Raw genomic sequence first — 14,203 nt, 5'->3', positions numbered from 1 at the left:
CTAGAGAAGAAATCAACAACGGGTTTATAAGGCTAATAAGCAAACATCTAGTAATGCGCTAGTCTTAAGTACAAATCAAGTGTTGAATGTTATTGTAAAAGAACAGATTGCAATAAATAAATGGATTAAAAATGGAAAAAAAACTTAAATTCATTAGAAATATTTTATTGATTTATTTTCCATATATTTTATTTCTAATAAATGTTTCATTTATTTTCATATAAAAAGTATAAATAAGTACATTCAATATTGAAGTAATTACATAATTATGTTACATAGTGTACAAAATCATGGTGTAATATCACAGCATAACAATTATTATGACGTTATAAATATTTACGTTTACTATATGAATTAAAATATTGAGCACGACGAATGGGACAGATTAAATAAATATAATACTTGGTAGGATATAATTGACGACAAATTAATGATTTACGATTAAGTGACTACTAAACCAATTAATGACTAAATTAGATGAGAAATAGATGTGCTTGTCACATTAGGGTAGACCAAATTATTCGCAAATTAAATTTTTGATGGAAATGACTTAGAAAGTATAAGTAGTGTTGTCTCTAGTACATGTCGCGCGTTTGCTGGAGGAACTTCTCCACTCAAACAATAAAAAATTCGAGAAAAACGGTGAGAAAGCTTGCAATTCACTAGGCGCATAGTAGTAGTAGTAGTAGTAATAGTAGTAAGACGAAGTAAGGACAGGGCTACTGTCAGCAAATATCGCCATGCATGTTTTACACAGCATACAAGAAGGTATCGTGATCGTTTCTGCATAACTACCTAAAAAAAGTGTGCCTGAGTTTTGAAGTTCTTTCCGCAAACGCATGAACGAATGTATCTATGCACTATTTAATAATGCCATTTGGTATGACAAAGTGTGCCATTTTTGCTCTAAAAAATTATACCATTTTTGTTGTAAAAAAATGTTGCCAATTTTGTGGTCAAAAAAGAAGAAAATTACATATTGAAAACGGTACATGCGCTAGATAAGTGACCCTAAATTTAACAACATTCAATAATTCCTGAGTTGCATTCCGAAATGTTAATTTATGACTGCCCTAGCGGGCTTAGTGTCCGCTTTTCTTGATGGCGCAGTTTGTGTGTTTGGCGCTGCGGATTGATTGATGTACTTTTATCAGCCTGCTGCTTTCTTGCCTTCTTCTTCGTCTTCCTTATGACCTCCTGTTCCTGTTCCTGTTGCTGGCCGCCTTGCTGCACAGCTTTTTCGTCCTGCTTCTTCTTCTCTCCCCGCCGCTTTACACCTGGTCTACCCTTGCCACATCGGCTTTTCAGCGTCTGTCGCATGTGCAATAGGGATCTCCGCAGTCTCTGATAAAGCATATTAATATCAATAGGATCCACACCTTCCCCAGCCGAACGCTTATCCGATCTGAGCCGTATGTATGCTTGCATTGCTGCGGTATCGATTGTAAAAGCTTTGCTTGGTAAATGACGCTTCGCCAGTAAGTTGGCCGTCACCTCGAGATCGCATAGAATGCTGCGTGTTGTGAGTATAAGATGTCGCAGGCGCTTGAGCGCCTCGTCAATCCTATTGGTTTGCTCGTGTGAGCTAATCCATGTGTTTTGCTGTAAAGTTTTGTAATTGTAGGCGCGTTCGTAGAGTTGATCAGCGGCGGCGACATAGACTTGTAGTTGTTTGTGCCAAGTGCGTAAAGTGACCTGGAAAATTTTTTGGGTAGGGAGAAGTGTTAAATATTATTTTATGCATGTCAATTGGCGTGTTATTTTGATGTGGTGCTTTACTTAGAAGATTTTCCTTGTGCTATGCTATGGGTTGAGGGAAAGTTCTGTTGTATTTTTATTTAAATAGGCAGATATTTTTTCTTGTAAGTAAAAAAAAACACATTTGGCTTGCGAGTCATTGGGTGCTATTTTTGTTTTTTTACATACTGTATAATACACAATCCGTTACCGTTCATCATTTACTTGTGTTATTTAAGGTGAAAAATATATCAGTAGATAAGGTGCATTTACGACACTGCATTTTGTATGAATTCCAAAAACGAAGTAAGGCATCGGCTAGGGAACCAAACTGGTTAGGGAGGAGTCCCGAGAAAAACCGAAAAGGTAATGGAAAACGATGGAACCCACACGAGTGGCAATCCACCCGCTTTGGCAGCAGGAGCATGGATTCAAGAGGCCCCAACCATTACCCAAGTCTCATCTCAAGCGCATCTTGGAGGAGACGGGGGTTGCTATCGCAATCTCCTCTTCTTCAGAGGCTGAAAACGTTTCCCTGTTTCGGAGGGCCTGAAGCCTCTCAAAGAAGACGGGAAATCGAAGAGCGTGGCAAGAAGGGAAAGAAGAATGCGGCGGGCAAGGCTCATGCGGGAGAAATCCTCATACGCCTCTGTCGGCCCTTCTGCGTCTGTGTCCACCAAAAGGCTTCGATCGGCGGAAGAGCCTCTCACAGAAGCCACGGCGACCTCGGTGGGCACTGGCGCTCCCAAATTGTCTCGCTCCCGATGCAAGCGGAGGAAGACGGTGGCTGAAAGCAGCATACCTTCCTGCCCTGAGACTGATGTTGATATCCGCGCCACGACCCCCCAAGGTACGAGCGTGATATGGGCGCCAGTCAATGTGGCGGGCGATGGTTCTACTGAGCCGCGGGCGATGGTTCTACTGGGGTTCTACTAACCCAGCTGTCTGCCCGGCGAAAATTTCGTTAGAGGAGGATGGCGAGCTTTATCTTCGCCTGAGCACATCCAAGGATGTAGCCAAGTCGTCCTATAGTGAGAAGGCTGCTGGCCCACGACCAGTGGCTGTGATCGGAAAACTGGGGCCTGGGGCGGTCTACAGCGAGGAGAGCGTATCCTTCAGTAAGGCTATCTGCTGGATTCCGGATCCCGATGTGTCCCCTGCGGATGTCCTGTTCAGCCTGCGTGTGCAGAATCCCGGCACCAACACGAGGCTTTGGCGAACCCTCTCGAACACCAAGGAAAGGAATGGGCATCTCTTGTGGTGCTTTGTGGGTGAGGCCAGTGTTGATGTCATGGGCTCTCGGTACAGGAACCATCAGAGTCTCTTCTTTGTGACTGCAACCTTCCATGTCTATCCCAAATGAGTGGCTCAGACTGTGGTTCCTGTACCGAGAGCCCACGACATCAACAAATTTCGTTCCGGTTATCTGAGCCTCCAAGAAATTGATGGATCTGGACGACCATCCAAACTCGATAATGATGTTTTGCGATCCAAATGTTGGCAAATAATTCACATTTCACAAGTCGAGAAATTTCAGAAGATTTGGCATTCATCATGCAACTTTTGGAGATCACATTAAATCTCTTGGATTTATGTTACAGCAAAGTGCTTGGATTCCAAATTAATTAACGAAAAATAATATGTCTGATCGTGTAAAAATGTATTTATCCCATGTGATTAGAAACAATGTGGAGCCGTTTTTGGACAAGCTGATTACTGGAGATGAAAAGTAGATTCTTTACGAGAATATTAAGTGAACAAAATCTTACTGCAAACCAGGAACATCATCAGCAATAGTTCCAAAGCCAAGTATCCATCAACGAAAAGTACTGCTTTGTTTGTGGTCGGACAGGAAAGGTCCAGTGTACTACGAGTTGCTGAAACAAGGAAACAAAATCAACGCAGATCTGTACTGTAATCAGCTGGCTAAATTGAATGCAGCTATCAAAGAAAAGATGCTAGCATTAGTGTCCAGAAAAGGATTAGTGCTCGACTGCATACTGCAATGGTGACACAATAACAACTGAACGCGTTAGGATGGAAGGTTTGAAGTCACCCACCGTATTCACCTGATATTACACTATCTGATTATTACCTGTTCAGATCTCTGCAAAATAGTCTAACGGGAAGTCACGTCTTTCGAAAGTATTTTTAAGGCAGTTGGTGATTAATTTACCTTCAAGGACGAGAACTTCTACAAAACAGGAATTCACAGGTTACATGAAAAATGGCAACAAGTTGTAACAAATAACGGAGCATATATAATTGATTAATATTTTTCAAATGAAATGAAATACTTTCTTTCAAATACGACAGAATTTTCCCTCCAACTCAATACATTGAAGAGAGCTGATAATTGTAGGAAAGTTAGTGTTTGGATTTTTCTCGAGAACAAGAGTTGGTAGAATAAATATAAATTAATTTAAAATAAATAAATTTACAAAATAATTAGTTTCCATATGAATTAATTAGTTTTATTTAATTAAATAAAATGCTTTAGAATAAATAAAATAAAATAAATTAATCTTTATTAATCTATCAGCACGCACAAATGCGGATTTACAATATCAATTTATGTCGGATCAATTCATGCACTGCATTGTAATTTGTTGGGGGCTTTTTTGTGGCGGTGCTATTTTTAATGAAATTAATTATGTATGCGCAGCACGTTTCGAGCACGCAAGCGCCAATTAACGTACAATTAAGTAATACTATTTTTCTTTATTTCACAATTTTATTATCTTTTCATTTCAAGTACCGTATCATATCAATCATACCATATCATACCACACAGCTATGATTTGTTTCTTTTCAAACAACAAATAATAACCAAAATTGAGAATATTTAGTTCAGAAATTATTAGAAAACTAAACAAAAAATTTATTGGCTTATAAACCAAGAACTAGACAAAATCCTTTTCAATGTTTTTCATGTGCTGAATGTTAATCTGTCCACAGAATAGGCCAATCGCGATACGGTTTCAAAATATTTGGCTGTACAAAATATAATCGCCTATTATGTTCTCCAAAAATATTTTTACTAAATAAAAGCCAAAAAACAATATAAATATAAGTTTGAGTAAAGGAAATATATATTCAGATCTTTATAATTTTTTCTGCTGCAAAAGTGCTGCAAAATTTTTGGTCGGATATTATATTGGAAGCTCCTAGGCCAGATATAAATTTCGTTTCGGAAAAGTCCAGCCGGCTAACATAGGAAATGTTGTAATTGGTTCGGTGAATATGACTGAATATATCACCGCGCGATAAACTGATGGCACCAATTTTGACTACTTTTATTTGCTATTTTTAATGACTCTTCATTATTTTTGTATAAAAGTATAGCTCATTAACTAAAAAATCCTTACGCATCTAATTTTAGAATTTCATAAAAAAATTAGAAAAGTCACATAAACTCTTCATCCCAAATCCACGGTTTTTATTATAATTAGAATTTCGAGAAAGATTTTTGGTATGCTGTTTTATAGCTACTAAATTAAAGTATAATAAAATGCAAGTTTGAAGTTGCTGAAAAATCCCGTTGATATTTTATAAATATTTTCCTTATAAATTTCTCCCTATAACAAATGCGCGAAATTTTTTAATATGGCGAAAATAGGCAACACCGGCGCAATACACTGTTGCTTGAAAGCTGTGTGTTGGAAAAAATTAAATTTTTTCATAAAAAATTGCATGCAACATTTCCTGGCTAAAATGGATTATCGAGGTCAGGCAACAATGCTAAACCTATCTTCACTTTAGGTGATAGAGCCGCCACTGTGAAAAGTTGAAATAACAAATTTAAACCCTGAAGCCGTGAGGTTTTTCCAAATCAGTGATTGTACAAAAAGAATCATATCTGTCAAGTGGTTGACGACAGTGTTGGCATACATTTGTGTCCATTTTATTGCATTTTCTTTAACTGAAGACTGAAGGTTTCCGTGGGCATTCCTGTCTAATATTCCTCTTCTTTTAAGGGCTGCAATTGCCCGAGGCCTCTTGGCATAAGCCCGAGACTTCAAGTAGCTGCAGAGAAAGAAGTCTGGGATGGTTAAATCGGGCGATCTTGCTGGCCACGTCAAATCACCAAGGCGGGAGTTAACGAGACCAGGAAAAGTTTTCTTCACAATATCTATTGTGACCCGCGCTGTGTGTGCGGTTGCGCAGTCTTGTTGAAATCGCATGTTCAGTAAGCCCCGTTCAGCCAATTTCGAGAGAAAGTCGAGACCGAATTGACGATGATGCCCTCAAAAAAATACGGCCCAATTACTGCTCCCGTGTGGGCACCGCACTACACCGTCGCTTTTTGTGGATTTCATGGCTTTTCGTGCATCACACGCGGACTATCAGTGACCCACAAAGGAAGATTTTGCTTATTGACGTAACTACATATTTGAGTGGAAATGCGCATCGTCACTCATGATGATTTGTGGTCCAAAGGGATGGCTTGCCAGTAATTCACACGCTACTGATGAAAAGTAGTCATTAACTGATGCACTGTTTGCACGGGAAATATTTGCAAGTCTATCACTAAAATTTCTAATGCTTAATTTCATGTTCCGCCGTCCAGTTGATGTTTCTTCGTTCTCAGCAACATTAGAAGCATCAGCAACAGCCGCGATATTCTCGGCTGAACGACCAGTCCGGTGGTGACCACGCCATGCGACTTTTTGTTGGTTCCAGTCTGTTCAAGTCGCGCAGCTAAGCGCCGGAATGTTTGTCCAGCTGGCACGACACGATTAGGAAATCGACGTCGATATTCACGCAGCGCCCACACCACCACAGAACTGAATATTGATCAAAAAAGTCGACAAATTTATTTCACGCTCTTCAAGAGTATAGCGCTCCATTGCTTCTTTGTTTGGATACTGCAGCTGTCTAGTTCACAAAAATGAAATATGATTGACGTACCCGACCATTTGCCCCATTAGTGATCCACAAGGAAAACCATATTTTTGCTAAAAATTTAACAGCTAAGAGACCCTCGGCTCGAGATTTTTCGAAAATTCGTACATATGGTCCATTTTGATTCAAATTCTTTATGCCTGCTATTGAGCGGCGCTTATTCGATATTGTCAAGCTGTGGCTCCTCGCTTTGACTCTTCGTACGCTAAAGGCATTTTATATAGCTTGGTAGCTTTGGAATATCTGATTAATTCAATGTCCTACAAAATGGTTTGCCAACGCAGTAACAGAGAACATACAGCGAAATTAATTTATAGTTCATCAGAAATCGCCGAAATCTCCCAAAATCTAGCGAATGAATATTGAAAGCTTTCAAAGTACAATATTTGTGTCCATATTGGGAAATAACAACGCTATTTAACAACCAATTTTCATTCAAACAGTGTAGGCGCAAAGTACAAGAAGAAATTTGAAGCTATTCAGAACAACAACAATTTTATCATTTAACTAATAAACAATTGATGAATAAATAATTCAATAAGCTGTACGCTGTATAAATATTCACGTATGAAAATAGCAATGATATTTATTTATTTATTTATTTAAATGATAATTTCTACAATGGAGTGTTTATTTACATTTTTTGCGCAACGTCATTTAAAATCTCATTCAACAGGTCTTACAATAACAAAAATAATATAATATAACTGCAATAATGTAAATGAGCAAAAAAGCGACCGAAAAGTGTCATAGCGTCATTTGTTGTTTTTGTTAATGCGATGCGTGAAATTTTGAACATTGGACGTTATATCATTTAAACAAATGGGAGCTAAAATTTATAGATGCTGACGATAAATTAGTTAAGTACCCGTATATGTATAGATGTATGTATGTATGCATATCTAAGTGGTGTATAGCGTGCTGCTGGAGCTTTGAAGACTGACGCATTCATATTTTATACTGTGTGATGTTCTATAAATAGAAGGTCATGCTTGACTGGTTTTTAGAAATTTTATCTTGGTAAATATGCAGTCGGAAAGATTGATCGCTGCTCAGTAGTAAAAATTTAGACTGTTTTAATGTTCGAGGCAAGTGTCAATTGTAACAACAAATAATGGGGCTGGTCGATATAAACAGTGTAGAAATCGGCTATCTTTGGTATGATAAACGTTATTCAGTGTATCCAGCTCTATAGAATAAGAAGAAGACTTATGATTTCTTTCAAAATCATAAAAGGTGTTTTATTTATAAAAGGTCTTTTAAAAGTGGCATTCAGATATCAGATGTGAATAAATAATCTCTAAATGCTAAAATAACGCGCTTAAATTATTGAAACTTATTATGAAAAAGGTCAATTGAGAATATTGCTGCTGTAGCACAAAGTGTGGCTGAACAACCTTCAACATCGATATATTGACGTTCCCAACAATTAGGCATTCTTGAACCACTTTTGTATTGATTTTGAAAAGTGAGGTCTATGTGAATAAGCTAAGAATGATTTCAGAGCTGAAACACAACATGCGAGTTTAGATTGCTCAATTCAATGCGATAATGTGTGAGTAAAGCCTTGAAAATTTTAATTTTTGTGTAAAAGCTTGACATTTTCATTAACATTAACATTAACATTAACATTAACATTAACATTGACATTAACATTAACATTAACATTAACATTAACATTAACATTAACATTAACATTAACATTAACATTAACATTAACATTAACATTAACATTAACATTAACATTAACATTAACATTAACATTAACATTAACATTAACATTAACATTAACATTAACATTAACATTAACATTAACATTAACATTAACATTAACATTAACATTAACATTAACATTAACATTAACATTAACATTAACATTAACATTAACATTAACATTAACATTAACATTAACATTAACATTAACATTAACATTAACATTAACATTAACATTAACATTAACATTAACATTAACATTAACATTAACATTAACATTAACATTAACATTAACATTAACATTAACATTAACATTAACATTAACATTAACATTAACATTAACATTAACATTAACATTAACATTAACATTAACATTAACGCTGAACCTGAGTTTAAAAAATAATCATAGCTCTTTGAATTTTGATGTAATGCAGTGCATGATTAAAGCGACATAAAAACCACGTTATTAAAAAAAAACTTTGGTGATTTGGTTTCTGTTTTCAGATAGGCTGTGCACTTATAAAATTGGAAGTGATTATAAATTTTCTTTTTGTTTTTTGCAAAAGTGCATTGTTTCACACGAAATACAGTTTTAAATGGAATAAGTGCAAAAAGCCTTCAAAAAAATTATTTAAAACTCAAAATATATTAAATATTACATTACAAAATTTGTTGAACTTTTTAATTTTGTGAAAAATTTGATTTATATTGCTTTGATTTAAGAAGAAACGGTATTTGAAACTTAAGTAATAAAAAACATTTAAGTCCAAACAAAAAAAAAACGATTTTCAATATTAAAACAAAATCATCTTATACTCAGTTATACCTGCCACTGCCTATTATGATCCAGAACTTGGCAGAAGATACCTATAGACTTTTATATATCATATAATTGCCGCTTACTCCCTCTTTGGGTGTTGCTCCCATTTGTGGAGTGCGATAACTTTACACGCTCGAAAAACTATACTTAAGAAACCACACAAAGAATTTCTGGATAAAATTTAAAGCGGTGTACATTTATTGTTATAATAATAAATAGAAAGGAAAAAGGGTTACCAATTCCATTTTTCGATCATCAGGAGTTAATAACCTCGAAAATATCTTTCGATATTGCGCTGCAAAATTAAATGTTTGAATTGAAAAAAAAATAATAATAATAAATAAAAAATTAAAGTAAAAAGAAAAACACGAGGTGCTTATTTTCTCAATCCCGACGGTACATTATTATAACGTCTAAACGAAATCAAGCTTGGTTGATGAACTTTTCCAGTGTCATACAAAAGAAAGGAAGCCGTCATTATAACTCTTCGCCACTAGAAACCAAATTCATATGTGTTACACTCACAAAGTCCCGACGTCTCTATGATCGAAATCTATATCCATACAAATCAAAAATCACCCCTTTGAGAAAAATTACATTATGTATCCGGAGGTTATATAAGTATATTAAAAATGCCTTTGTCTGTGTATTTGCGCATTTGAAAAGTGTATTTTCGGAACGAATGAACTGAATTTATCAGGATTTCACTGAAACGCAGATGAGTTTTCCTAGAAAGTTACAAATTATTTTTTATAAATGATGAATTGAAGTAAATTGCAAGAGACGACCTGAATGGCAGGAGACGTTCCCACGACAGTCGGTTCTACGTAACCGGAACGACCCTGATTTATATCCGGCCAAGGACTGTCACTTCACCAGCATTCCTCGCATATGCAGGGGAATGTTTATGCTGCTACAACAACAACAACAACGACCTGAATGGCAAGCCAATGAACTACTCTACCCGATTTAAATAGTGGTAAGACCGCGAGCTTGAATACATTTATATTTTTCATAAGTGTAATTCATTAAATTTAACACTGGCTCGGAACTATTGAAACAGATTGCAAAGCATACTAGTTGCCATTTACCGAATTTAGCACTAATTTCGAACAAATAAAGACATGATAGAAGAGGGGGCCAGGTTACACCTTCCAAAACATTATCGTAAAATTGCTTAGTTGCTTTCGTGGAAAAGAGACGGAACGCGAAAAAGTTATGGTGCTAAATTAAAAGCGAACCTGATCGGTAATTACTGATTTCTTATTGTACAAATTCGAAAAGGAAAAATATCTCTAACGATACATATATTGATAACGATAGACGGAAGTAGCTATTATGGGTAAAGAAATTGCAATGCAGCAGGCATTATGTGGGATGTCTTACGCCTCAGTGCGCGTCCTCCCAAGTTTAGTTATTTTATTCAAATTCATAACGAATGCCACCATATCCAACTCACTCTTGTATCAAAATGGGCAAAGTACTATTTAACATTTTAACTATAGTATTTTAAACGGATTTTTACTGAAATTACTCTACGATGTATTGAGACATTAAGCAAATATCTGCTACAAGCAAAAGCTTTTTAATTAAAAAGTGGCATTTTCATAGCGGCTCATTCAGGCTCATTAAATTATTGTATAATACCATATTTCCTAAGTGCTTACATTCACACTTACATACATACGAATACCATATATGGAAGCACATAGTAGGCACGAACACACTTATGTGTGTTGGTATATCGTATACGAGTATATGCACTCTCTTTTTCGCGCGTACATAAAACATACAACAACAATAACAATATAAAAATAACAATAAACCAAAAAGCAACCGTAGAGCTTTACAGCAAATTAAACGCTACGTACTGATGCGCTTATTTGCCGGCACGTCGACCTTGTCGCTCACCGTCCCACTTGCTCTCCCTACACCCATTAACTGTCGGGGATTCCACCGGCACGTCGATCGTAAATATTTCGCAGCAGACGACGTATGATTCATGCGCTCGAAATGAAATTCGCGAAATGTAGTGCTCGCGCGACGTAAGCGCTTCGAACGCTTCGGCATGGTTGAAACGCTTGAAATGCTGCATAAAAACTGACTAACGATCAGCTGCGCGCAGCGTGTTTAGTTAGCATTTATGAATACGTATCAGCGTTAGACCGCTTGTATGCGGTTCGCTTCAAATTCGTCGAATATTTGTTTTTTGCTCCGGTTTTGTGACGTAAATTTAACTAATGATGATATTCTACGAATTGCCGATGATGTGTATACGCCCTGGTGGCCGGTGGCCGGTGGCCGGCGCCCGGAGTGTACTTCAAGCAATTGCAGTAATTTAAGCACAATAATATCGTGAGTTGATTGTTTGTTGTTGTTGATTGCTTTTATCATTGCTCAAGTTGTTGCTTTTCTTTCATATTTACTTGTTTATTTGCATTGGGCAGATACGAAAGCAATCAGTTAAATTTAGGTTCATGCTGTCATGATGTGTCTCAACACATTCCGACTGGAAATTCCCGCCTGCCTGATATACCCGTATACTAACTACCACCCAGCAAATTCGTATGGGGCGTGTGATTGGTGGGGCGTGCGATCTCCACATTGTCACGGGCGTTCTCATTTTTCTGCAGAATTTCCTATTTGCATTATTTCTCTCGTGGAAAGCAAGCGCGAGCTAGGCGCGAATGAATAAATACATAGAAATGGGTGCTCGCAAGAATGTAAGTACTTGGAATTCCGATGGACGCAAATACAAGCAATTAATTGTATAAATATTAAACGTAATAAATACAAGTTGCTAAATTCAGGAAAATCGATATTAGGTCATCTACAAAAGTACAGATTAGCATAAGACGTCAATTATTACAATAAACAAAGTTGCTAGATACAACGCCACCTATGGGCGAATGAGCGTACTAAAGAAAAGCAAGAAAGGGAAAGCTCAGATGCTACGTGGCGATGATAGATCAGCGCATTTGAGATTCGGAAGCCATGCCACTATTGATTGTTATAATTTTGAGTTGGATTAAAAAGATATATGTAAGATATAAGTGGACACCTTAGGCAAACGAATTGGTGCGTGACTACTATGCGGAAGTTTAGAGTCCCAGCTACAATAAACTAATTGATAGAACAATTTGTTTCTGATAGTGGTCGCTCTTCGGTAAACAATCGCAAACCTCAGCGTGGATGTCACGAAAAAACTCTTAGTACAAAACCTGCTATTCGAAGGCAGTGTAAAACTATAAGTCGTTCCTTTTGAGGAAAAACATCAAAACGTGCACCACAAATAGGAGAAGGAGCCCTGCCAAACATCCATTAAGAAAATTACATGCTTTTTGTACCTTATAAGACTCTTACTCTATCCGCCTCATTGAATGTCAAAATAATTTGTAAATGACAGTTGTTTATATGAGTTCGCTGTTTCCGGAGATAAGCGGGTTTAAACTCGAAATTTTATTTTCACAAATATGACAAAAATTTAACAAAGTAAGTGTTATTTATGTGAATTCGTGTAGTTTATAAGATCTTTATTTATAGTTTGTAAAGTTTCCCGAAAACATCGGCCAATTATATATGCATAGAATTGTCGCCTCCGAACGGTAGACGGGTTTTAATGAGGACTTTTTTCATGGAAGAAATACACTTGGGGGCTTGCCAGTGCTTGCCGAGAAGCCAGCGCTATCAGAAAAAATCTGTTCTATTATTTCTATTGTTTGAGACTTTATGCCCGGAGTTTCTTTTTCATTTAGGACCAATAAATCGGTCTATCTGTGGCTCGTTCCAAATAAGTTGAAGCTTTTTTCTTAATTTTGTATTTTTTAATTGAGCTATTTGTATAAAATAAACACCGATCAGTTAAATGGTACCTCCAACCTACGAAGAATTTGATAAGCATTGGTTATTAAGCTTTTTGAAGTACTCAATAATCATTGTAAGCTTTTAATTTATTTAATGCTGTTGTTGTTGTTGTAGCAGCAAAACATTCCCCATACATGTACGGGGAGTGCTGCTGGGGTGACAGTGTTGGGCCGGATATAAGTGTATATTAAACCCGAGTTGTTCTGTTAACGTAGAACTGACTATCGGGGGAGTGTTTATTTATTTAATTATTTAATATTATTTGTGTTTGCTGTTTGACAATCTATGTGTTAGTCATAGTGTTTCCCTCTTATTGCATAGTATCTCATTTCATGAATGAACCACTACATTGCAAGCTTTCACAGTTATTGACGCAGGTCAGTAACAATTACGACTCATTAAAAATTTATTTGCATGTACATATTTTTGCTGCTTATATCATACCAGTTTTACAAAAGTTCACAATTAATGAGCGATTTTTTTCCCGGAAAGCGATGGAGCTTTTGTGACTTTTGTTATCATTTCTTCAATGAACCAATAAAAAAACACATTCAGTGGATTGTCAAGTAGGAGGCACTGATAACTTTAACAAACAGCTGATATTCTCTAATCTCAATGCACTCGTATAACATTTAATCAAAGGACTGAGTATTTGGGGGCTTATACTGATTAGGTAGATAAGTAGAAATGGGCGTAAGTTTTGAGTTGCACCCCTTAAGTGCACTTTTTATTATAAGAAATTTTTCATTTGAAATTCATCAAGTTTCTTTGAATTCTTACTTTTTTATAAAAATAATGATTTTCCTCTAACTTTGGGAAAAATAAACCTGTGTTCAAAATAACGATGGATTAAAGGTAGAAGACCGCTAGCAAAAAACAAAAATTTTAATCGCGATTTGAGCCACCAAAATTTAGTAGGCTATACAAAATGTCTTCATTTTTTTATAAAGGGTGGTTAAGTTTTAAGGGCCGATATTGAATGTAAACCACACCTAAGCGTTAAGTTTTTTCTGCAATTCTTTTGACATTTTTCACTCTCAGACCAATTCAATTTGAACCATCGAAAGACACCTAATCGGGAAACGCGTTAAATGTTTTTAAAGACCCGTCCACCTCAAGTCGTCGTCGTGCCCAACAATTGCAACTCTCACGCTCGTCGTTGGT

At 36.4% G+C, this 14,203-nt stretch overlaps 1 protein-coding gene across 2 annotated transcripts in view; it reads right to left on the bottom strand.

Annotated features, from left to right (window-relative positions):
• Positions 1-299: 299 nt before the first annotated feature.
• LOC128857024 (uncharacterized) overlaps positions 300-14,203 on the bottom strand; it is an 88,922-nt gene continuing 75,018 nt past the window's right edge. For both annotated transcript variants that reach the window (XM_054092541.1, XM_054092540.1), the window contains exon 4: positions 300-1,695. In XM_054092541.1, coding sequence (XP_053948516.1) covers positions 1,063-1,695 — 633 coding nt within the window. In that variant the 3' untranslated portion in view covers positions 300-1,062. The remainder of the gene's footprint in view (positions 1,696-14,203) is intronic.

The sequence above is a fragment of the Anastrepha ludens genome, chromosome 3 (assembly GCF_028408465.1).
Source record: "Anastrepha ludens isolate Willacy chromosome 3, idAnaLude1.1, whole genome shotgun sequence".
In the NCBI taxonomy this organism is placed as follows: Eukaryota; Metazoa; Arthropoda; class Insecta; order Diptera; family Tephritidae; genus Anastrepha; species Anastrepha ludens.
The sequence above is the reverse complement of the archived record's forward strand: the minus strand, read 5'-3'. Positions and strand labels throughout refer to the sequence as shown.